Source organism: Ischnura elegans, chromosome 1 (genome assembly GCF_921293095.1).
Source record: "Ischnura elegans chromosome 1, ioIscEleg1.1, whole genome shotgun sequence".
In the NCBI taxonomy this organism is placed as follows: domain Eukaryota; kingdom Metazoa; phylum Arthropoda; class Insecta; order Odonata; family Coenagrionidae; genus Ischnura; species Ischnura elegans.
In genome coordinates, this window is record NC_060246.1 from 66,857,808 (window position 1) to 66,882,155 (window position 24,348).

Below are 24,348 nucleotides of genomic sequence, written 5' to 3' on the forward strand. Positions count from 1 at the left end.
GTTAAAATGTTTATACCTACTCTCTCAGCTTTGAACACCTATGAATACCTCCATTAAGAGTAGAAACATCCAGATTTATGTCCTTAAACATCCAAACAGATGACACTGTACCAGCGTAAGCATAAAAACAGATTAAATTGTTATTAAAATGTTTTATTCTTCTTCATATCATAGAATAACAAAATATCATTACAATCATGCAAATATTCACAATAGTGAGTCGCATCCGTTACTTCACCACACAAGCAGTGTCAAAAACATTTCGTCAGACTGCTTCTTCAAATTTGTAAGATAAATTGTTTTAATTTATCTTATCTCTTATTTTTCGTCTATGACTTTCAAGACAACTAATGATACACATATTTTTTAATACTTAGCAGCTATGCTCGTTTAAGCTGCTTTCGATAGACCATTGAAATATTATTTTACCGCGGAGGATCACCAGCAGTCTGGCGTTAACTTGATAAAATCTATATGTATGCTTCCGTCCAGTTTCCGGTCGATGACAGCTTGAAAATACTTGTTTTCCGTGACTTTTTATCTCCACTCTGATTTATACCAACAATGACGAAAGAGATAATGTTTGTTTTGAATGATTCGACCGAACTTGAAAACAGAAACGTTCCCGAAAGAACAATGCCTTCGGGCGATCACAGAGACTGTTCAAAATAAGCAAGAAAATAGAAGTGCCTACTTCCCATAAAAATGAGGGTTGAATTATTGACTAATTAAATATGACGAGAATTAATCACGATCCACTTGCCAATTAATTTGGCCTATCTGTAAGTCACAAGTTCGAAGTAAATATCAATCTCAAATGACACTTCACTCATCGACTTTCGGCAAATGTGGAGTAATCATTTTAGCCCGCTTATTTGCACCACTAAAATACAAATTTTTCACGCCATAAGTGTTCAGCATTCTAAAATAGCGATTTAATACAGAATACTGCCCTTTATATTATACCAAACTAAAAATATTCACCAATTAATTTCCCCTTATTACTTTTCTTGGTTTAGTTACGCACGATAACACGATCGAACATCATAAGGTATCATACACCAGGTCTCCAGTGAATTAACGTGATAGTATCTGTTTGATCCCATAGTGTTTCACACGTTTCCCATAGTATTTCACACGTCTTCACGTTTGTCACAGACACTCTTCCCCTGACGTCATTCGGAGGTCAGCAGGGGACGAAGATAACCCCTTCTTGAGCATTTTTAAGGAGTGATTGAAGACAAAAAAATCATGTTTTTCATTATCACAATCAAAAAGGATTTTTCGTTGAGACTGTAAATTTTTCCTGGTAATAAAATGAATTTTTTAATCACACTCAAGTTTCTTCTGGTACAATCTTTAAGCATAATAACAAGACCAATAGACGAGTGATGCGCTTGAGTCTTGAGTTATGAAACAGGAGGGTATTGCTGTGACATGATATCCATTTTGTCGAAGAAACCGTTCCCTCGGACGGCAACTTCCACTTCTCGTAACACAACGAAGTTAAGCCCTACCAAAGCATTCTAAAATAGTGATTTAAGATTTTTTTTAAATAAAAACAATTTTCCATTGAGTCCATACATAGGCCTTAGTCATTGAATGGAATTTTAATAACCCTCGACTTTCATCTCTTGGATTTGTTAATCATAATAGTACGATCAATAGCTCACGATAAACGTGACAGTCTTGAGGGATTTAACAGCGTAGGGTATTTTTTAAATTGAACTTCGCGATAACTCCGTACAATATATGCTTGTGAGATTCACGTTTGTCGACTACACCGACGGTCCTCCGACGGCGTTAGTCATTTGTCAGTATGCGACGAAGTTGAGGGCGACTGGAGCGAGGAAGCCGAGTGCGACGGCGACGAACTGGCAGAATCCGATGGAGTGGCAGCGCGCCCTCTCCCGCGGGATGATCTCGATGAGTGCGACGTAGACGAGGGCCCCGGAAGCGAGGGCCTGCAGGAACGCCCCCACCAGCTCGCTCTTCTCCACGGCCATGCCCGTGTGGCCCACCATGGCGCCCGCGAAGATCCCCGTCACCGAGGAGAGTGCGAAGATGGCGAGGAAGGCGGCCGACTTGCCGATAGACCCACCGCTCGGCTCACCGGAGCTACATCAGGACAGAAGACAAGAGAGTTTAAGTGAGGACAGCAGTAGCGAATAAGTTCTTGCGAAGGCTTCCGCGATGAGTATAAGAGAAGTTACTTATGGGTTCCTACGCGTCAATTATTAAAAATGGCGGATAATGGATTAATAATGGGTAATAACGGAGTCCTATACCTACACATTCGTCAAAGTATCTCTCTTAATTTGCTATTCAGTAGGATCTAGAAATAAAGTGCGGTCGGTGGGGTTCATTCAAAAATGACGGAGAATCCCTTACTGTTGCTAGAGTAATGGCATTCTGTGAAGAGAATGACACGATTTTTTTTCTCAAAGTATCTTTTCGGGACGGAGGCAAGGCCAAGTTAATTTAAAGTTAAGTAATTTAAACTAAGAATACCGCGTGTTATTTAATAATTATAATCAGTGGTGTCCTGGTGCCAGAACGCGCCGGAACGTCGTTCTGGCACTGGTCAACAAAAGACATAATAGTCTAATAACATTTTTCACAATTTTATCAATCAAAAAAATTTCTTCATAGAATACGGTAAAATTACTTTGTTCTATTCCACACTTTATTTTAAATAGCACGACCCGGGTTTCAGCATCTAATGCTATCATCATTTACAGACATTTACCTGGGTTTCAGCATCTAATGCTATCATCATTTACAGACATTCACCTGATGATAGCATTAGATGCTGAAACCCGGGTCGTGCTATTTAAAATAAAGTGTGTAATAGAACATAATAATTTTATTTTATTCTATGATGAAGCAATTCCACTAAGTAACGCCTGAGACCGTGTCTTATGAAAAATGTCTAATTCATACATTCGTAACCAAAACAAAAAAATTGTAATAAAATTATAAACAGTAATAAAAACGCACAGGGTAATATTTCACCTCTAAAAATAGTTGAGGAAATTGCATTCTGGCACAGCTAATTTTTCACTGACGTCACTGATTATAATCCCTTTGAATGCCATGAATAATTGCCTAATTCCATACTAAAATAACCACACAAATTTACAGATAAAATACAGGCCTTAAGAACAACGTCTATAAAACCATTTACATTCATATGATTTGGAGAAATTTTTGCCGGCTATATAAAATATTCTCTTCTCTATTAAGCAGCCTTTAGCAAGCTAAGCAAAAAACTCTGTTATTATTAAATTATATTATCACAACAATATTTTTCAAGAATCACTCTGGGCGACGCCGTGCTTAGACTTTCACGAAAATTTCTCTAAGTCCTTGTCAGAGACGTTGATATTTTTATTTAAGTACCTATTCTACCGATTAAGTTAAGTTTCCATGGAGTGCTTATAAAGCATTCTGGGAGCCTCCCCTTCCTTCAAGCACTTCCCTCTTTAATTCAAAATAAGCCCTACCCCCTTTAATTCTATCTAAAAACTCTATTCCTTTCCATCCTCACCCTCGTTTGCCAAACATTCTACCCTCTAACACTGCTTTCAACATCCCCACCCGCTAAGTGCTCGCTCCATCCATACATTCTGTCTCCTCCGTATCTCATATAAAAGCTACCTCTCCTCACCCAACATATCCAGCTTCTCGTTGTTCCTCCTCCCCTCCGTCCACTTCACCATCTCCATTCTTCGCCACATCCACAACCCGAATACCTCCAGTCTTCTCTCTTCCTCCTTCCTTAAGTGTTCACGTTTCCCCACCGTACACTCCAGATCAGACTCTTCACTATCCTTTTCTTTAAACTCTTACATAACGATCCTCTCCAAAGCTTCTTCCTGTTCATGAACGCCTCCTTTGCTAATGCAATTTTCTTCCTGATGTCTTACTGTTGTATCCATTTCCCTCTAATGTGCTGCCTAAATAGTTCAATTGCTCTACCTGCTCACGTTTTTCCCACCTACTTTTATCTTGAGTCCCACATTCCTCGCTCGCGATGCTTTACAAAACCACATGACCTTTGTCTTCTTGTGATTAAGCCTAATCCCGTACTCCTCGAACCGCTTGTCTAACGCATCCACTAGAGCTTGCAGTCCCCTTGCTGACTGGCTAATACCTGCCTAATCATCCTAGGACCTAACTGATTAAAACATCATTCCTTCCAGTTTTACACCAGCTTCCAACTTATCCCATGCTTCTCTTGCCATCTACTCGGCGTATACGTCAAAAAGCAGCGGCGATAGAGGAAAGCTTTTCCTCACTCCTCGGCCAATGCTTGCCCACTCATATTCTTCGTCTGCTATCCTCACTTGCGCAGTGCGGCCCATATACTGATTACGAATCAGTCGTCTATCCCTCTAATCTACTCCTAGTTTCTTGAGAATGTCCATTAACTTTACCCATTTCCCTCTATCAAATGCTTTTTCAAAATCCACGAAACTGGCATATACGTCCTGGTCATATTCTAGGTTCCTCTCCACGATAAACCTCATTATCGCTATTGCATCACGAGTTGACTTTTCTTTTCTAAAACCAAACTGATCTTCGCCCAAATACTCGTTTTCCCTCATCTCCAATCGTCTGTTCAATATCCTAAGTACATCCTTAATCACTGACACTCAATGACACTGATTTCGAAACGATGCACAGTGGGCTAGAATCGAAAAAAGCTGGCCAAAACCTCAAAATCGATTTTTTTGAGCTAGGAAATTGAAACTTCGCATACACATTCTCAAATAAATTGTGCTTAAATACCCAGATTATTTTGGTCCTGTGTTTTCACTTTAACAATATATGTGAGGTCAAAGTTGAGCAAATTTAGCGAAAAACGACCACCCTCGATTTTTTTCTGAAAATTGCCGACTTTATCCTCGTGCAGTGGTTTTATAAATAGTTTTATCGACAAAACTGTGGGCTAAAGATACCATCTTAATTGACACTTCTTATTCTTTCATTTGAAGGGTTTTTAAAGATTTTGTTTCATCAATAACCATAGATACATAACAAAATGGCGGAGCCTGTTTTCAACCTATTTTTTCACATAAACGTAGAAAAAAAGTAGACATTATCACCGGCTTACACTAAGTAACTTATATCATGTCGTTCTTTGAAGCTTCTATATTGTGAATCTAAGGTCAAACCTTGCACCAATTTGCAACCCCGAATTTTAAATAGTTTTTTCGAACGCACGGACGACACCGGTTCTGGCCGGCGGCGGTGGAGAGTACGGCGACGCGGCAAGCGGGTGGATGCAATATGGTCTCATTCACTTTTATGTGTGGATAACAGATATATTAGTGACAGAAAATAATCACCAGAAAGTAAAATTTATAAATATTGCTACGAATGACTCTCATTATGCAATCGCTGGGCACTGCAAGAGGTGCACTGAAAGGTTTCTTTCTTTGAGTGCATTCCATGGGGAATGGACTTAAATCGCGTGCTTAAAGTGGGGAAACGGACTCTTTTATTAACAAACAAGCTCTATTTCTAGGCAAGAGCCCTCGATGACCCATAGCCTCCACTTCCTAACCTGCCATACATATTTAAAGGCCTTCTGACCACGGTCGTTTTACAGTATTGTTGTAGTGCCGAGCCCTTCGAACTTGTTTTTGGTTTGAACTCCTGCTAGCTTTAAAAGTTTCGAAAGGCATATTACTCACATCAAATAATGTATTCTTCCTAAGAAATACAGTTTATTTTAATGTATGCCTTATGCTCAATTTAAAGTATTGATTTAAATATCTTACCTATATATCAACGTCATTATTCTTATTAAACTGCGCTGCTGACAAAATTGTTATTTTTCAGAAATATTTTACCATACAAACATAACATAAACAAAAGCAACACAATTTACACTTTTCCCAACTAACATACTGCAATTATCACTGTCAGCAATAAAAGGTTACTGTTTTTCATTCACTATCTGACGAGTTTTTATCACTTTCACTGTCTGAGCTAAAGCATTGTTTTCCTTTTTCAAAAACAGATCCATTACATTTTTCGGCAAGCTGTGTGTTTCCTCCAGTTTAATTGGCGTAATTTTTGTCATTATCAGTTATGACATTAGGAGTTGTCTTCGGAATAAATCCCTATTTGTGGCCACTCGTGCCATTTTTCTAGTCAACCGTTCACCGAACTTTCTCACGTCCTTATACCGTGCATATATCGCTTCCCCTGTCAGTTGTCGCAATTAAGAATAGACACTTTTGCAATGTCAGCTCCTTGAATGAAGACCTTATGTGCGGTTGGTGGCATACCATAATTGTATTTAAAGCGTCAGTGTGAGAGAGAGAAAATTAAATTATTTTGAGAGGAAATCTAGAATAATTGTGATGACTTTTGAATACTCGTGCCTGTTTCATGCCTGGCCCAAGGAAAAGCATTTTTTACCTAAACAAGAAGGCACAAAGGTGCTCACGAGCAATAATTCATGAGACATAGGCCCTCGTTCCCACGTGTGATTATATTGCGCATGTCCTAACTGCTGTCAAAGCCGTGTTTGCAAATTTAAGTGCACTTTATATGCGACGCGAAACTTGGATCTGTGGAAATGTACGTTAAGATTCGAGTCGCAGTAAGATGCAGAACCATTTTTGGAAACTTCTTATATAACCTCTGCTACAATAATTTCACTCGGGTAAATGAAATCATATACTCGCGTCACTCTCTCATCGCTGGGGTTAATATATTATATCCCTGGAATTTCAGATTTTCGAAGACCCTTGCACCGAAATTTTGTGAGCTGCATGGACACAATTACTTAGCGAGAGGGCCTCTTAATCTGACATAACATAATACTCGGGGTTGCATTTTATCCACTTGGCAAGAGTTCTTGCCTCCGAGGATGGTCACTGTATCTTCCTTTTGCATTCGTTTTCCTCCTAGTCGTTCTCTCGATACAACCCTGAAAACATGAATTGACGTCCATCTGCACTGGCTAAACTAGAGCAACATGTAAATTGTGCTGTATAAGGAATAGTTATTAATTGCTTTAAATCAAGAATATAAATTAAATAACCTTACTGGATAAGAATTATGAACTCTTCAAGCACCAAGACAGTAATTGATTTGGCAAATTTCGGCAAAATCAAATACTGTATTGAGCCATTTTCCATCACGTTTAAGGAATATATTATCTGTTATTGTTAAAAAGTTTATTAGTTAGTAAAAGAGTCCGTTTCCACACTTTAAGCACGCGATTTAAGTCCATTCCCCATGGAATGCACTCAAAGAAAGAAACCTTTCAGTGCACCTCTTGCAGTGCCCAGCGATTGCATAATGAGAGTCATTCGTAGCAATATTTATAAATTTTACTTTCTGGTGATTATTTTCTGTCACTAATATATCTGTTATCCACACATAAAAGTGAATGAGACCATATTGCATCCACCCGCTTGCCGCGTCGCCGTACTCTCCACCGCCGCCGGCCAGAACCGGTGTCGTCCGTGCGTTCGAAAAAACTATTTAAAATTCGGGGTTGCAAATTGGTGCAAGGTTTGACCTTAGATTCACAATATAGAAGCTTCAAAGAACGACATGATATAAGTTACTTAGTGTAAGCCGGTGATAATGTCTACTTTTTTTCTACGTTTATGTGAAAAAATAGGTTGAAAACAGGCTCCGCCATTTTGTTATGTATCTATGGTTATTGATGAAACAAAATCTTTAAAAACCCTTCAAATGAAAGAATAAGAAGTGTCAATTAAGATGGTATCTTTAGCCCACAGTTTTGTCGATAAAACTATTTATAAAACCACTGCACGAGGATAAAGTCGGCAATTTTCAGAAAAAAATCGAGGGTGGTCGTTTTTCGCTAAATTTGCTCAACTTTGACCTCACATATATTGTTAAAGTGAAAACACAGGACCAAAATAATCTGGGTATTTAAGCACAATTTATTTGAGAATGTGTATGCGAAGTTTCAATTTCCTAGCTCAAAAAAATCGATTTTGAGGTTTTGGCCAGCTTTTTTCGATTCGAGAAAATAGCGAACTAAACCGTACCCGTCGCCGAAGAGCACGGTCTCGGCGCCGAGGCAGAAGGCGATGGCGAACTTGTGCACGGCGACCATGACGAGCATGAAAAGAACTCCCTGGGCAGAAGTCTCCAGGCCGATGGCCAGCCCCTCGATCCCCGAGTGCAGGGACAGGGCAAGGAGGAGCATGACGGGCGGGAAGGCGTTCCTGCCCGAGCCTACGTCGGCGTAGTCCGGGGCGGTCGGCGGAGGCGTTCGGCGCAGTTCCGGCGGCGCCTGCACCTCCTCGCCGCGAGGCACCGACGAAGCCAGGAGGGTGTCTGTCTCTCGGGGTCTGTACTCGTTCATGTGAGGCAGGCAGGACGCCAGACTACCGTAGCAAGGAGGAGCGTCGCCCCTCGGCACTGGAGGACCTCCCTGCAATAATATACATTCCACTCATTGTCAGTACGATCCCAATAAGATAGAGAAAAATAAACACACATCAAAGGTAAATATCTATATAAATATAATGAGGGCATCTAATATGGGAATAATAAAAGTAATTAGGTAACAAGTTTTATTTTTTTGCAATAGGGTGGTTTCGTATTATTTTTTATTGCCTAAATCGAAAGATTATCACTCCTGGAGTACGTATTTCACGCTTTTAGATTTTAAAATGACGATATTTATTTTTCGCGATTAAATGAAAAGTGAAAATTTTCAAGCGCGTGAAAACGCGACGGCTAAGTATGAATGCCGGGAAAACTCCGTGTGACGTCGTTCTGGTTCCAGCTGCCGCAAGTGAGGTGACCGTGGGGCGAGGCTTTGAGCGCTGATACGACGTAGGATGCTAGCAGGTAGAAGAGTACCATGCTAGCTGGTAGCGCTTGGCTTAAATAAGTATTATTAATATCCTATCAAACGAAGAAAACTTTCCGACCTTAGCCAGTTTTAATAGGTGATAATTAAGGCCGTTTTACATGGTACACGGAATTGCGCAATCTGACGTACGTGCGACGGCGCACTCAAAATTGCGTCGTGTAAAGCGGTGAATTGCTAGAACACATGCGAGAATGCGTGGATGCGAGACGGCAAAATAGCCCCTGTTCTAATTTCGTTCATGCATTCGCGCAATTTTACGCCATTTTAGAAATTAATGCAGCTCTAACCTGCGCAATTCCGTGCCCCGTATAAAACGGCCTTTAAGGCATGTTTCCCTGAGCTCTGTGCTTCATGCATGCATTGGTAATATCAGACGATGTAAAACTCCTATCTACTCGTACAGCATCTGGGTCCCTGTGAGGTCACGTGGAGTGGCATCGCATGGGCGCCAATGTGGCCTTTTTCAAATGAGGTTATATAATTTTAACCTCATTTGAAAAAGGCCACATTGGCGCCCATGTGATTGGTCATTAGCATTCGTCTAAACTGGGATTTCTAAAACCAAATAATTTGTATATTATGAATACACTAATGGTGGGTAACGAATCGCAATCAATGCTTTTCGTTTTCTTTGATGAAAGAAACTACCCTATTGTACTTAGTTTCTCCCAAGTTTCATTTTTGGGCAAAAACATCATGAAATTGGTCAAAACCTAATTCAATCAAATTCTTATAAGTAGGTATAACAAAATAGACAGGCAGTTCCATTTCTCTAATCGTTTTTGCCATTCTCAATTTATTTTTCACTGATTTCTGATCATTTTATGATATTGCCTAACTGTAAACGTTGATTTGACCTATCAAGCGTTTTGCCCAAGAGTTTTATTTGTCTTAGGGACTGCTTGGCAAATGGTGACTGGAGAGTCATCTACGCGTTACCTATTGAGCCTTCAGGTCAACTGTTGTGAGCATATCGCTCTTTCCATTTTTACCATCTTACCATACTTAAGATGTTTAAAAACTATACCATTATGTCATCCAGAAATACAATGATTTCAGAAAACGTTTCCCCTGCCAAGATGTACCGGCATCCTAAGATAAGAAAGATCATTTGAGCACTGAACCTATTTTTACAATTTGAATAAACATAGCAAATATCTGAATCCTCAAGGGATTTGGCACACAATAGATTAGTAGTTTCCCATATTGCGCAAAAATACGAAGAACAGTATCATTCAATTCCGGCCCACTGTAACAATAGGGTGGTTTCCTATTATTTTTTTATTGCCTAAATCGAAAGATTATTTTTCCTGGAGTACGCATTTCACACTTTCAGATTTCTAAATGACGATATCTATTTTTCGCGATTAAATGAAAAATTTCAAGCGCGCGAAAACGCGACGGCTAAAGTATGAATGCTGGGAAAACCCCGTGTGGCGTCATTCTGGAACCGCAGGTTCTTTATTTCTTCCGTTTTAGCCCATTATTGCATGCAAAAGCAGGTAGTTTTTAGAATTTATCGTGAATAAATGATATGCATTAAGGCGGTTCGCGCATGAAACGCGGTTAAAATCCAGAAATACTTTCTTAGTTATTCAATTAAAGCCAATATAAAAAAGGTTATTGCTGTTGGCCATTGGGACTAAATTGGAAATGAAAGAGGACAGTGGCGTAACTGGGAGTATGCTTTGGGGGATAAGGCGCTCGTGGGGGCGACCTCCCGCCCAGGAAACGGGGTTCCGGGAAAATTTTTTAAAAATTACATGGCTGGAAATACTTTTCACATCATTTTGTCACATAAAATTTAACTTTAAACAGGTGCAGTTATTATATACCAAAAATAGACAGTAGTTGTAAATATTTTTTTATTTCACCTAGTCTTAGGGGGGGAGTCTTATGAGGGGGATCTATCCCCTCATACCCCATGTGTTACGCCACTGATAGTGGATTTACCTCTCTCTACAGTGCCAGTCGCGTTGGGGAACATTATCTGTTTGCCAGTGAAATTTTATCCAAGGGATTCACTAGAAATTATTCTATAACTTCCGTTAGTTATTTATTTATCGATCATTTAACTTCCATATTCGATTACTTTCATTTCCTACGCTGAGTCACTGCGAAGTATCGTTGCAAGATGTCGTACATCAGATACGAGCAATTGTTTCATGCCACATTTTCTCAATAAAAACTGCTTTGACAAATAATTTCACTACCGCACTTGCATTAAAGAAGCTGAAAGTTTTTTTTCAACTGGGAGTGTAACTTTCTGCGATTCATTATCTGTATGCATTAAGATTAGAGCAAAGGTTACAGCATGAAATTGCCCAAAATTTTGCTTTTTCAATTTAATTATATTTCATTTTATTAATTTATTTATGTTATATTATTTAATTTTAATTGTAATGATGCGTAATATAGTTACTTATCCATCTCAATAAAAACTGCTTTGACAAATAATATAACTACCGCACTTGCATTAAAGAAGCTGAAAGCTTTTCTTTAACTGGGAGTGTAATTTTCTGCGATTCATTATCTGTATGCATTAAGATTAGAGCAAAGGTAACAGCATGAAATTGCCCAAAATTTTGCTTTTTCAATTTAATTATATTTCATTTTATTAATTTATTTATGTTATATTATTTAATTTTAATTGTAATGATGCGTAATATAGTTACTTATCCATCTCAATAAAAACTGCTTTGACAAATAATATAACTACCGCACTTGCATTAAAGAAGCTGAAAGCTTTTCTTTAACTGGGAGTGTAATTTTCTGCGATTCATTATCTGTATGCATTAAGATTAGAGCAAAGGTAACAGCATGAAATTGCCCAAAATTTTGCTTTTTCAATTTAATTATATTTCATTTTATTAATTTATTTATGTTATATTATTTAATTTTAATTGTAATGATGCGTAATATAGTTACTTATCCATCTCAATAAAAACTGCTTTGACAAATAATATAACTACCGCACTTGCATTAAAGAAGCTGAAAGCTTTTCTTTAACTGGGAGTGTAATTTTCTGCGATTCATTATCTGTATGCATTAAGATTAGAGCAAAGGTAACAGCATGAAATTGCCCAAAATTTTGCTTTTTCAATTTAATTATATTTCATTTTATTAATTTATTTATGTTATATTATTTAATTTTAATTGTAATGATGCGTAATACAGTTACTTATCCATCTCTTCAGGATAAATAAAGTAGATAGTTGTCAACGTTTACCTACGAAAGAAATAACAGAGAGAAAGTTTTCATATATGAGATACACATAAATGCTGACAATGATCTGCCTTCTATTGAAAATCTATCAATTCATATCGGGAGTTGTACAGTGTTAGCGTAAGTATTGGTCAAGTAACTAGTCTCGACGCAAGAAACATAATGCTCGGACTAGCGCGGGTAATGGAACGGAAAAATCATATTGAAGGCCTCTCATTCATTTTATTCACTGACTTTATGTAACAGGTGGGGGTCGGTGTTGGGTTTGCTAAAGGCATTGCCACGCAATACCCTTGAATGTGGGTGGATGCACTGACGCGGCCGGAATTAGCTGGGATGGAACGGCCGCTGGAGAATTTTCGTTAGACCGTTTATCTGCAATTTTGATTTCAGAAAGCCTTAGCTCATAGACTCTTCTCCCGGTGTAGTGCCGCCAATACCTTCCAGAGTGAGTCATTGTTAGTGATTATTCGACCTTCACGTAAACTGAGGCGCTGTCACGCTCTCAATGAGGATTATCTTTAAATACCAAGTTTTGCACTGCACTCTCATAGTGGTCAAAGCAGTTCATTCCCTACGTCATCAGGAGTTCCTGTATTTGCACGAAGAAGTGAAAATGCCAATACGCTGGGGCAGAGATTAGATTCCTCTCCTACGAGGCCAAGCAGCTAATCGCTCACCCGGTCGGACTTCCCAGTCCCACTTGTTTCTGTTCCCTGTAAAAATAATTTTCGTGGAAAACGGTGCCCAGACACGGAGATCTATAAATTTTTCTCCGGTGGAAAACTTGATTAAAATTGCATGCATGATAATTGAGCGACCACTGAATGCTGAAAGAAATCGATAGATTTGATTAGAATATTCATTTTTCAAGCCGTGTAAATTCAGTTGTAAAGTAAGGTGAGTAAGTGACGATAAGTCTTTTATTTTTTATATTTAATTTCCTCGTCCATTCGTAAGAAATGAATGAAAATGAATTTGTTCACGTTTCATAATACCTACTTACACATTTTCATTGAGTCTATTGGCATTCAATTACTATGCTAGTCCTAGTATCGGGATCACTTTCTCATTATACCGTAACTACGTTCTTAAGCTACTACTTATATTCTACTGTATTGATTTAAAAGATCAGCCCCATTTCAGTTTTGGGTCCACTGGTGCCATGCCTTACCCATATTTTCTCATTTCTTTATATCTATGTCTAGAGTTTTCTTGCTTTCATTTTGTCGTTGGTGGAAAGCTTCGTATTCGTAACGTTAAGACTTTTCCGGATTTTTCCAAGTAGGCTTCCGCGGAGATTATGATGAATTCTGCTGGTTTTTCCGGGTATTCTTCCGCGTTTATCCATTTGTAGGACGATATTTCGCCAACGTTCCGCCGCCGAGGAAGCCAACTGGAACGTTGGCGAAATATCGTCCTACAAATGGATAAAATGGATAAACGCGGAAGAATACCCGGAAAAACCAGCAGAATTTTCCGGATTTATATAAGCCGATGTCTCTTTTTATCACAACAACAAATTTTCCCTTTTTTAAAATACTAACACACAATTTACACAAAGTATTGATTAAAAATTTCGCTTTGATGATGAAATAAAAAAAATCCATCAGTGTGTAAATAAATATTGCACTTTTGCCACACACAAATCGTCAAAAATAGTAACTTAGAACGGGAAAGTGTAACCAATAGAAGGAAGAAATTTAGATTAAATATTTTGCGGAAGTTGCAAGTAAAATACTATTTGCCTGAAGCCCCAGATATTTTGAGAGAGCCTAGTTGTTATGGTAGAAACGTCCACGTGAATAAAATTAGGCAAGTAGACGATGCCGCTTTTCTAGCGTACAATCAAGGACCTTAATACCTGCGATAGTTTAGCTCTAGCTTGACGCAGAATAGGTAAAAACTATTCTTTGCATGCATAGTTCATAACTTCCTATATCCTGTGTCCACCTGCATGGATTTCTTGGCGTGTTATAAGTCATGCACGAATCACTTACTAGTCTAACTTTTCCTTTTCTAGAACTAACTAATAGTTTTATTTCAACGGTAGTGCCCTTAGACTCAACTAGTTTCAGGTCTGACCGCGTGTCGTTGCCCTGTGCCCGGAAAACGAGCGTTAGAGCGCTAATAGTGCTGAGTCGTTCGCGATCGATTCGTTCAAAACTATGGAATCACCGTGAGAATCAAGAGACTCGCGATTCTTTTCTCGCAAGCAAGTCGATCGTCAATCACTCCCACTTCGGAAATAAGTGCCGGGACATACGAGGGAATTTGAAGGTTTTGACTGGTTTGAAATTTTGAAAACGCTCAGGATTTGATCGAGAAATGGAATGCCACAATAGTGATATCGTGTACCAGGTCCTGATTTAGAAGTAACGGCTATACGATTTTCAACATGTTTAACGTCGATTGTATCGGAAAGGATAGAACCACTATTGTGGTAACCACCGAATCATTCCAATCTCGAAATAGGCCCTCCCAACGAGAAATGTTTTTGATAAACGAGGGGCCAGAGTCATGTAGATAAGTAAGATTTAATGTAAAAACTGAAAATTGTAACTGCCAGCATCTTGAATGTGCATCACAGGTGCGGTAACGAAATATCTGCATTAAATAGTTATCAATACCTAAATTTAAAATAACCTATACATTTTAAAAGTGCATCAAACACATCTTATAACATATAATTGAATGCGCTGCGTAGAATATAGAAAAAATAAAAATCTAGCGTTTTTGATCAGCCCTTAGAACTCTCCTTAAGACTCACCAGGCCCATGACGATCGAGAACGAGAATCGTGAAAGAGAAGTGTGGATCCCACATGCGAGAAGAATCATGATGCTTCTATGATTGAATCATTTAAGTGACTTGAACCAGCAAAATGAACGACTCGCCCCATCTATAGTTTGACTGTTACATGTGTGTTGTGGAATCACCCCGTGCCACACACCCTCCAGTGGCTCTCACATGTAGACGGTTTAGTGCGGTTTAGCTTCCACTGTTGAATACCAGTAATGGAGGGACGGCGCGAACGCAGTCCCTACTACCAAAAATTACGCGCCCGAGTTACCCACATTTGGGGCAATCGCAGGAGTCAGCACGCCCGGAGTGCAATGGGCTAGCCTCATCCTGGAGGAACGACCTTCGAGATCATCGTTTACCTCTACGCCAGGTAAGTATGCTATATAGGGTTTCCCCTGAGTTGCCAGCCGATACTCACCTTCAACTACATTGTGACAAGCAAACTAAAGATTTCAACATTTACAACATTTTTATACGTCATAGCAACTTTTTAATCAAACATTCTCATTTAAAAGTAATTTCTCCTAGTTACAGTTACATTATATAAATCAGTTAAGGTATACTCAATCGCTTGTCGCCGTTAACTTCCGTTACCTTCAAGCGCGCCAATTTCGAAATTCATTACACACGTCTGGACGGTGTAAAACTTACGCATGCGTAACTTTTGATTTCCATTAACCTTCCGTCAAATAGTAATTCCGTTTTCACGCATATATTTCTATACGCAACTATATTTCATTTTATCGTCAGCAATTGATTCCCTTGAAGATAAAAGAAGATATTTGTTAATAAGTATGAGGTTTGCCGCAATATTATCATTTTCTCTCACTTGGAATGCGCAACTTAAACATATATGTATTTCACCCAATCACAATTTCTTTACTTCCTCGTCATTACACTTCTTTTAATTACACCCAGCTCCATATTTTTATAACAATTTCCTAACTTGTTCCTCTAATATGGCATTTACATTTGCTTTTGAATCCTACGTTCACGTTCCATGGTATGTTATTTTCGTCTGCTACGGTGCCAATGGCATAACCTTCCGTTGATAACATTTAGACGGAACTTACTTAATGACAACTATATTACCAAATCATGAATAAATAGCAATATTCGGAACCAATATTTAAATAAGCTCTTATAAATTTTTTTTTTTTAAACCAGCGTTTATATTTAGATTACAGGGGATGAGCAACGTTTATATATGACACAAAGCAAAAAAAACACGAAAATCGACCATTTGGAACTTCTTAGATCAAAAACATGTTTTGGGGGGCTATAGGTTGACTGGGGGGTGGTTAAAGGGGGGTTGGAGAGAAAAAGTTATATTTTCATGTATTGTCATCGGAAATGAAGAAGTGTGCAAAATTTCAGCGTTTTTGCTTCACAGGAAGTGAGTCAAATTTGAGTTACAAGATTTGTACCAGACAAACAAACAGACAAACAGACAGGTTGGTGTTTTGATATAAAGGCTGGAAAAAAAAGAAACTACGATCTCAAGGATAGTTTCAATAATTCATTCTGGCAACAACAATCTCCATCACATACAAACTTTATTGTGATGTTGTAATATTGTTTTCCTCGATTCTGTAGGTGCAGCATAACTACCACACATTATATAAGCAATCTTAATCTTAATTATTTAACTACGGCAATTAACCACTGCCACGATTATTACTTCGGAATTAGCATTGTTGCGATTCGGCACTATTTCTCATTCTCTCTTGTCGATTTAGCTATAATAATCGTGGCAGTGGTTAATTGCCGTAGTTAAATAATTAAGATTCCCGAAACCCACCAACTAATTCATAGTACAAAATGTAACATCATTATAGGAACAGAAAGTTGGCTAACAGAGGATAATTCGGGCAGTGAAATCCATCACCGTTAATCGAAAAGATAGAAATCCCGCGGCCCACCAACTAATTCATAGCACGAAATGTAACGTTATATTAGGAATAGCTTTAGACGACATCTATTTTTTAATCTTTAACTCGCGTTCAAGACTTTGGGAAAAATGAACCCTGAATGATCCACGCCAAACAAGTAAGACCGGAGATGATAGGTCTGTCAGCAAATAAACGTATTTTACAGCTAATTCGGGAATTTTGCTGTCGTCATTCTCAATATTTTTATTTGCGGAAATTACGACTTAATGCTAGAATAAGATAAACGATATTGGATAAGTTGTTAACAATGCTTATATAATGTGTGGTAGTTATGCTGCACCTACAGAATCGAGGAAAACAATATTACAACATCACAATAAAGTTTGTATGTGATGGAGATTGTTGTTGCCAGAATGAATTATTGAAACTATCCTTGAGATCGTAGTTTCTTTTTTTTCCAGCCTTTATATCAAAACACCAACCTGTCTGTTTGTCTGTTTGTTTGTCTGGTACAAATCTTGTAACTCAAATTTGACTCACTTCCTGTGAAGCAAAAACGCTGAAATTTTGCACACTTCTTCATTTCCGATGACAATACATGAAAATATAACTTTTTCTCTCCAACCCCCCTTTAACCACCCCCCAGTCAACCTATAGCCCCCCAAAACATGTTTTTGATCTAAGAAGTTCCAAATGGTCGATTTTCGTGTTTTTTTTGCTTTGTGTCATATATAAACGTTGCTCATCCCCTGTAATCTAAATATAAACGCTGGTTTAAAAAAAAAAATTTATAAGAGCTTATTTAAATATTGGTTCCGAATATTGCTATTTATTCATGATTTGGTAATATAGTTGTCATTAAGTAAGTTCCGTCTAAATGTTATCAACGGAAGGTTATGCCATTGGCACCGTAGCAGACGAAAATAACATACCATGGAACGTGAACGTAGGATTCAAAAGCAAATGTAAATGCCATATTAGAGGAACAAGTTAGGAAATTGTTATAAAAATATGGAGCTGGGTGTAATTAAAAGAAGTGTAATGACGAGGAAGTAAAGAAATTGTGATTGGGTGAAATACATATATGTTTAAGTTGCGCATTCCAAGTGAGAGAAAATGATAATATTGCGGCAAACCTCATACTTATTAACAAATATCTTCTTTTATCTTCAAGGGAATCAATTGCTGACGATAAAATGAAATATAGTTGCGTATAGAAATATATGCGTGAAAACGGAATTACTATTTGACGGAAGGTTAATGGAAATCAAAAGTTACGCATGCGTAAGTTTTACACCGTCCAGACGTGTGTAATGAATTTCGAAATTGGCGCGCTTGAAGGTAACGGAAGTTAACGGCGACAAGCGATTGAGTATACCTTAACTGATTTATATAATGTAACTGTAACTAGGAGAAATTACTTTTAAATGAGAATGTTTGATTAAAAAGTTGCTATGACGTATAAAAATGTTGTAAATGTTGAAATCTTTAGTTTGCTTGTCACAATGTAGTTGAAGGTGAGTATCGGCTGGCAACTCAGGGGAAACCCTATATAGCATACTTACCTGGCGTAGAGGTAAACGATGATCTCGAAGGTCGTTCCTCCAGGATGAGGCTAGCCCATTGCACTCCGGGCGTGCTGACTCCTGCGATTGCCCCAAATGTGGGTAACTCGGGCGCGTAATTTTTGGTAGTAGGGACTGCGTTCGCGCCGTCCCTCCATTACTGGTATTCAACAGTGGAAGCTAAACCGCACTAAACCGTCTACATGTGAGAGCCACTGGAGGGTGTGTGGCACGGGGTGATTCCACAACACACATGTAACAGTCAAACTATAGATGGGGCGAGTCGTTCATTTTGCTGGTTCAAGTCACTTAAATGATTCAATCATAGAAGCATCATGATTCTTCTCGCATGTGGGATCCACACTTCTCTTTCACGATTCTCGTTCTCGATCGTCATGGGCCTGGTGAGTCTTAAGGAGAGTTCTAAGGGCTGATCAAAAACGCTAGATTTTTATTTTTTCTATATTCTACGCAGCGCATTCAATTATATGTTATAAGATGTGTTTGATGCACTTTTAAAATGTATAGGTTATTTTAAATTTAGGTATTGATAACTATTTAATGCAGATATTTCGTTACCGCACCTGTGATGCACATTCAAGATGCTGGCAGTTACAATTTTCAGTTTTTACATTAAATCTTACTTATCTACATGACTCTGGCCCCTCGTTTATCAAAAACATTTCTCGTTGGGAGGGCCTATTTCGAGATTGGAATGATTCGGTGGTTACCACAATAGTGGTTCTATCCTTTCCGATACAATCGACGTTAAACATGTTGAAAATCGTATAGCCGTTACTTCTAAATCAGGACCTGGTACACGATATCACTATTGTGGCATTCCATTTCTCGATCAAATCCTGAGCGTTTTCAAAATTTCAAACCAGTCAAAACCTTCAAATTCCCTCGTATGTCCCGGCACTTATTTCCGAAGTGGGAGTGATTGACGATCGACTTGCTTGCGAGAAAAGAATCGCGAGTCTCTTGATTCTCACGGTGATTCCATAGTTTTGAACGAATCGATCGCGAACGACTCAGCACTATTAGCGCTCTAACGCTCGTTTTCCGGGCACAGGGCAACGACACGCGGTCAGACCTGAAACTAGTTGAGTCTAAGGGCACTACCGTTGAAATAAAACTATTAGTTAGTTCTAGAAAAGGAAAAGTTAGACTAGTAAGTGATTCGTGCATGACTTATAACACGCCAAGAAATCCATGCAGGTGGACACAGGATATAGGAAGTTATGAACTATGCATGCAAAGAATAGTTTTTACCTATTCTGCGTCAAGCTAGAGCTAAACTATCGCAGGTATTAAGGTCCTTGATTGTACGCTAGAAAAGCGGCATCGTCTACTTGCCTAATTTTATTCACGTGGACGTTTCTACCATAACAACTAGGCTCTCTCAAAATATCTGGGGCTTCAGGCAAATAGTATTTTACTTGCAACTTCCGCAAAATATTTAATCTAAATTTCTTCCTTCTATTGGTTACACTTTCCCGTTCTAAGTTACTATTTTTGACGATTTGTGTGTGGCAAAAGTGCAATATTTATTTACACACTGATGGATTTTTTTTATTTCATCATCAAAGCGAAATTTTTAATCAATACTTTGTGTAAATTGTGTGTTAGTATTTTAAAAAAGGGAAAATTTGTTGTTGTGATAAAAAGAGACATCGGCTTATATAAATCCGGAAAATTCTGCTGGTTTTTCCGGGTATTCTTCCGCGTTTATCCATTTTATCCATTTGTAGGACGATATTTCGCCAACGTTCCAGTTGGCTTCCTCGGCGGCGGAACGTTGGCGAAATATCGTCCTACAAATGGATAAACGCGGAAGAATACCCGGAAAAACCAGCAGAATTCATCATAATCTCCGCGGAAGCCTACTTGGAAAAATCCGGAAAAGTCTTAACGTTACGAATACGAAGCTTTCCACCAACGACAAAATGAAAGCAAGAAAACTCTAGACATAGATATAAAGAAATGAGAAAATATGGGTAAGGCATGGCACCAGTGGACCCAAAACTGAAATGGGGCTGATCTTTTAAATCAATACAGTAGAATATAAGTAGTAGCTTAAGAACGTAGTTACGGTATAATGAGAAAGTGATCCCGATACTAGGACTAGCATAGTAATTGAATGCCAATAGACTCAATGAAAATGTGTAAGTAGGTATTATGAAACGTGAACAAATTCATTTTCATTCATTTCTTACGAATGGACGAGGAAATTAAATATAAAAAATAAAAGACTTATCGTCACTAACTCACCTTACTTTACAACTGAATTTACACGGCTTGAAAAATGAATATTCTAATCAAATCTATCGATTTCTTTCAGCATTCAGTGGTCGCTCAATTATCATGCATGCAATTTTAATCAAGTTTTCCACCGGAGAAAAATTTATAGATCTCCGTGTCTGGGCACCGTTTTCCACGAAAATTATTTTTACAGGGAACAGAAACAAGTGGGACTGGGAAGTCCGACCGGGTGAGCGATTAGCTGCTTGGCCTCGTAGGAGAGGAATCTAATCTCTGCCCCAGCGTATTGGCATTTTCACTTCTTCGTGCAAATACAGGAACTCCTGATGACGTAGGGAATGAACTGCTTTGACCACTATGAGAGTGCAGTGCAAAACTTGGTATTTAAAGATAATCCTCATTGAGAGCGTGACAGCGCCTCAGTTTACGTGAAGGTCGAATAATCACTAACAATGACTCACTCTGGAAGGTATTGGCGGCACTACACCGGGAGAAGAGTCTATGAGCTAAGGCTTTCTGAAATCAAAATTGCAGATGAACGGTCTAATGAAAATTCTCCAGCGGCCGTTCCATCCCAGCTAATTCCGGCCGCGCTAGTGCATCCACCCACATTCAAGGGTATTGGGTGGCAATGCCTTTAGCAAACCCAACACCGACCCCCACCTGTTACATAAAGTCAGTGAATATGTTTCTTGCGTCGAGACTAGTTACTTGACCAATACTTACGCTAACACTGTACAACTCCCGATATGAATTGATAGATTTTCAATAGAAGGCAGACCATTGTCAGCATTTATCTGTATCTCATGTATGAAAACTTTCTCTCTGTTATATCTTTCGTAGGTTAACGTTGACAACTATCTACTTTATTTATCCTGAAGAGATGGATAAGTAACTATATTACGCATCATTACAATTAAAATTAAATAATATAACATAAATAAATTAATAAAATGAAATATAATTAAATTGAAAAAGCAAAATTTTGGGCAAGTTGGACGCCAGGAAATTAGACCCGTCGACGGGAATGATGCGCCCTCTTCAGACCGATTTCATGCTGTAACCTTTGCTCTAATCTTATTGCATACAGATAATGAATCGCAGAAAGTTACACTCCCAGTTGAAAAAAAAAAATTTCACCTCCTTTAATGCAAGTGCGGTAGTTTAATTATTTGTCAAAGCAGTTTTTATTGAGAAAATGTGGCACGAAACAATTGCTCGTATCTGATGAACGACATCTTGCAACGATACTTCGCAGTGACTCAGCGTAGGAAATGAAAGTAATCGAATATGGAAGTTAAATGATCGATAAATAAATAACTAACGGAAGTTATAGAATAATTTCTAGTGAATCCCTTGGATAAAATTTCACTGGCAAACAGATAATGTTCCCCAACGCTACTGGCACTGTAGAGAGGTAAATCCACTATCAGTGGCGTAACACATGGGGTATGAGGGGATAGATTCCCCCTAAGACTCAGTGGAATAAAAAAATATTTACAACTATTGTCTAGTTTTGATATATAATAACTGCACCTGTTTAAAGTTAAATTTTATGTGACAAAATGATGTGAAAAGTATTTCCAGCCATGTCATTTTTCAAAAATTTTCGCGGAACCCCGTTTCCTGGGCGGGGGATCGCCCCCACGAGCGCCTCATCCCCCAAAGCATACTCCCAGTTACGCCACTGTCCTCTTTCATTTCAAATTTAGTCCCAATGGCCAACAGCAATAACCTTTTTTATATTGGCTTTAATTGAATAACTAAGAAAGTATTTCTGGAATTTAACCGCGTTTCATGCGCGAACCGCCTTAATGCCTATCATTTATTCACGACAAATTCTAAAAACTACCTGCTTTTGCATGCAATAATGGGCTAAAACGGAAGAAATAAGGAACCTGTGGTTCCATAAAGTTTATCTGCGAACGTTAGGTAAACAGTGAAGGAAAACGTTAACAAGGGTTTTATTTATGTGCCCGTAAATTTGCAAGATGGAAGTCTTAAATTACACATTAGTAATTCGCCGAAGAAAAGGTTGGTGTAGTAGGAGTAATGGTCAACTGCTAAAAATGTTTAAACATTAATAATTTCCACGAGTAAAAGTTTTTGCATTCTGATCAAGACCGCAGCCAAACATATCTTTCGGAGAGGTTTTTGAAAGGGAGAATGCATTCCTAAAGGGAAGGTTGAACCTGAGACTGCATCTTCCAAAAGTTTCCGGGGGAGGCTTGAATCCCCTGACCCCCCTCATCATTACAGCCTTTAATCTTAACGACCTCGGACAATCATAGATGTGGAACTGTTACACACAACTCACCAGATCGGCCTGAATTTGTCTCCGGGTGGAGGAGTTGGAGTCTCGCCTCCCGTGGCCACCCCTTGAAGTACCGTGCAGCGCGAGGTGGACCATCTCCTCGATGAAGTAGACGAGCAGGAAGCCGCAGCCGAGCAGGGCTTCGGTAGTCCCCGGGAAAGACGCCTCGTAGGCCGCCAGCTTGGACCTGGCCTCCCGCGTCATGTGCACAAGGGCCGTACCAAGGAGGAGGCCCGCACCCGTGCACAGCAGGCACGACAGAGAGGACCTCCAAAGGGCCGAAACGGTCCTGGAGCCCCTGCACCTCGCTATCAACACCGGCGGCAGAAGGCCGACGGCTAGGGCTCCCAGGCCAAGGACTGCTACGGCCAGCCACTTGGCCACCAGGTCGTCGTGCATTGTTCCAAACATTTTTTCACTGTTTATGTATCGCTCAGTACCTTAAAAGCAGAACTACCAGGCGTCTGAGGAGAGCCCCACAAACCTACTAGAGTAACGGATGCTAATAATGCGCTGACAAGCTCAGCAACGCTTCATAAATGTGTGAGCCTTTGTCCTGAAACTAAGGCCACGCGTCCTAGGAGTGCGCCATAAACCTTCAAGTTCGGGTATGCGAGGAATTTGCCGATAGATTCGCCCACTTTTCAAAATTTGCAAACCTTTGTCCCGTTACAAAACTTCAGGCAAGTGTTCAAGATGTACGCCACGAACCTCTTCGGAAGATAGTCCAGGAATAATCCGATAAGATTATCAATTTCTTCACAAAAGTTTGTGCCTTTGTTCCATGCATAAAAGTTGAACCAAGCGACCAGAATTGCGCCACAAACATGCAAGGAGAGTAGGCAAACCCTCCCGCCTTTCACTTGAGTACGAGCCACTATCCCGACACAATTATTAGGCTTCGTCCAAGATGGATACCAAAAAATTACTGGGGAAGTTGGCTATGAACGCATCGACAACAGCGCCAACGCTTCGCAATAAAGTGCGCGTATGGTCCAACGCATAACTGGAGCAGACAGGAGACACGACCGCTCTCGAAGTCCCTCCTCGGCTTACTTTTACTGATGAATCGAACTCTCTCCCCAACCCTAAGAAAATTGCGTCGAATGGAGCTGGTGAAAGCGATTTAAACGTCCCGAGTCGAATACTCATAGCTGGCCTCCGCCAAGGTCGCCTCAAAAGGCTTATCTCTTGAGCGGAGTATTCCGAGATGGTCAATGTTCCGCAGTAAAAGACCTTGAGTGTATGTGTTTCGGTGCAACTCGGAAAACCAATGGTGTGGCATCCCGATAAAGACTTTTTTATGAAGAAAACCCAAATCTACGATAGAGTCTGCCTGCTCTATCGCCCACAATTTCGAGCGAGAATATCACCAATAGCTACTCCAACGAAATGCTT

The 24,348-nt window shown here is 39.2% G+C and overlaps 1 protein-coding gene and 2 non-coding genes across 3 annotated transcripts; 1 reads left to right on the forward strand and 2 right to left on the reverse strand.

The window, feature by feature from the left end:
• Nucleotides 1-139: 139 nt before the first annotated feature.
• LOC124162497 (zinc transporter ZIP1-like) lies at nucleotides 140-24,011 on the reverse strand. The gene is made up of 3 exons (XM_046539062.1): nucleotides 22,954-24,011; nucleotides 8,049-8,437; nucleotides 140-2,118 (listed from the first exon to the last, which is right to left on the reverse strand). The coding sequence occupies exons 1-3, from the start codon at nucleotides 23,359-23,361 to the stop codon at nucleotides 1,815-1,817; spliced, it is 1,101 nt and encodes a 366-aa protein (XP_046395018.1). The 5' UTR covers nucleotides 23,362-24,011; the 3' UTR covers nucleotides 140-1,814.
• On the reverse strand, nucleotides 15,130-15,292 carry LOC124173819. Its single transcript, XR_006868780.1, has one exon. It is a non-coding gene; the product is annotated as a U1 spliceosomal RNA (small nuclear RNA).
• On the forward strand, nucleotides 18,364-18,526 carry LOC124173831. The gene has a single exon (XR_006868791.1). It is a non-coding gene; the product is annotated as a U1 spliceosomal RNA (small nuclear RNA).
• Nucleotides 24,012-24,348: the final 337 nt, after the last annotated feature.

Excerpts from the sequence above, each read along its gene's own strand:
- LOC124162497 (XM_046539062.1), bottom strand. The coding sequence starts at position 23,361 with ATGTTTGGAACAATGCACGACGACCTGGTGGCCAAGTGGCTGGCCGTA. Across the intron at positions 8,438-22,953 it reads GACAAATTCAGGCCGATCTG|GGAGGTCCTCCAGTGCCGAG; the intron begins GTGAGTTGTGTG and ends ATATTATTGCAG. Across the intron at positions 2,119-8,048 it reads ACCGTGCTCTTCGGCGACGG|CTCCGGTGAGCCGAGCGGTG; the intron begins GTACGGTTTAGT and ends GTCCTGATGTAG.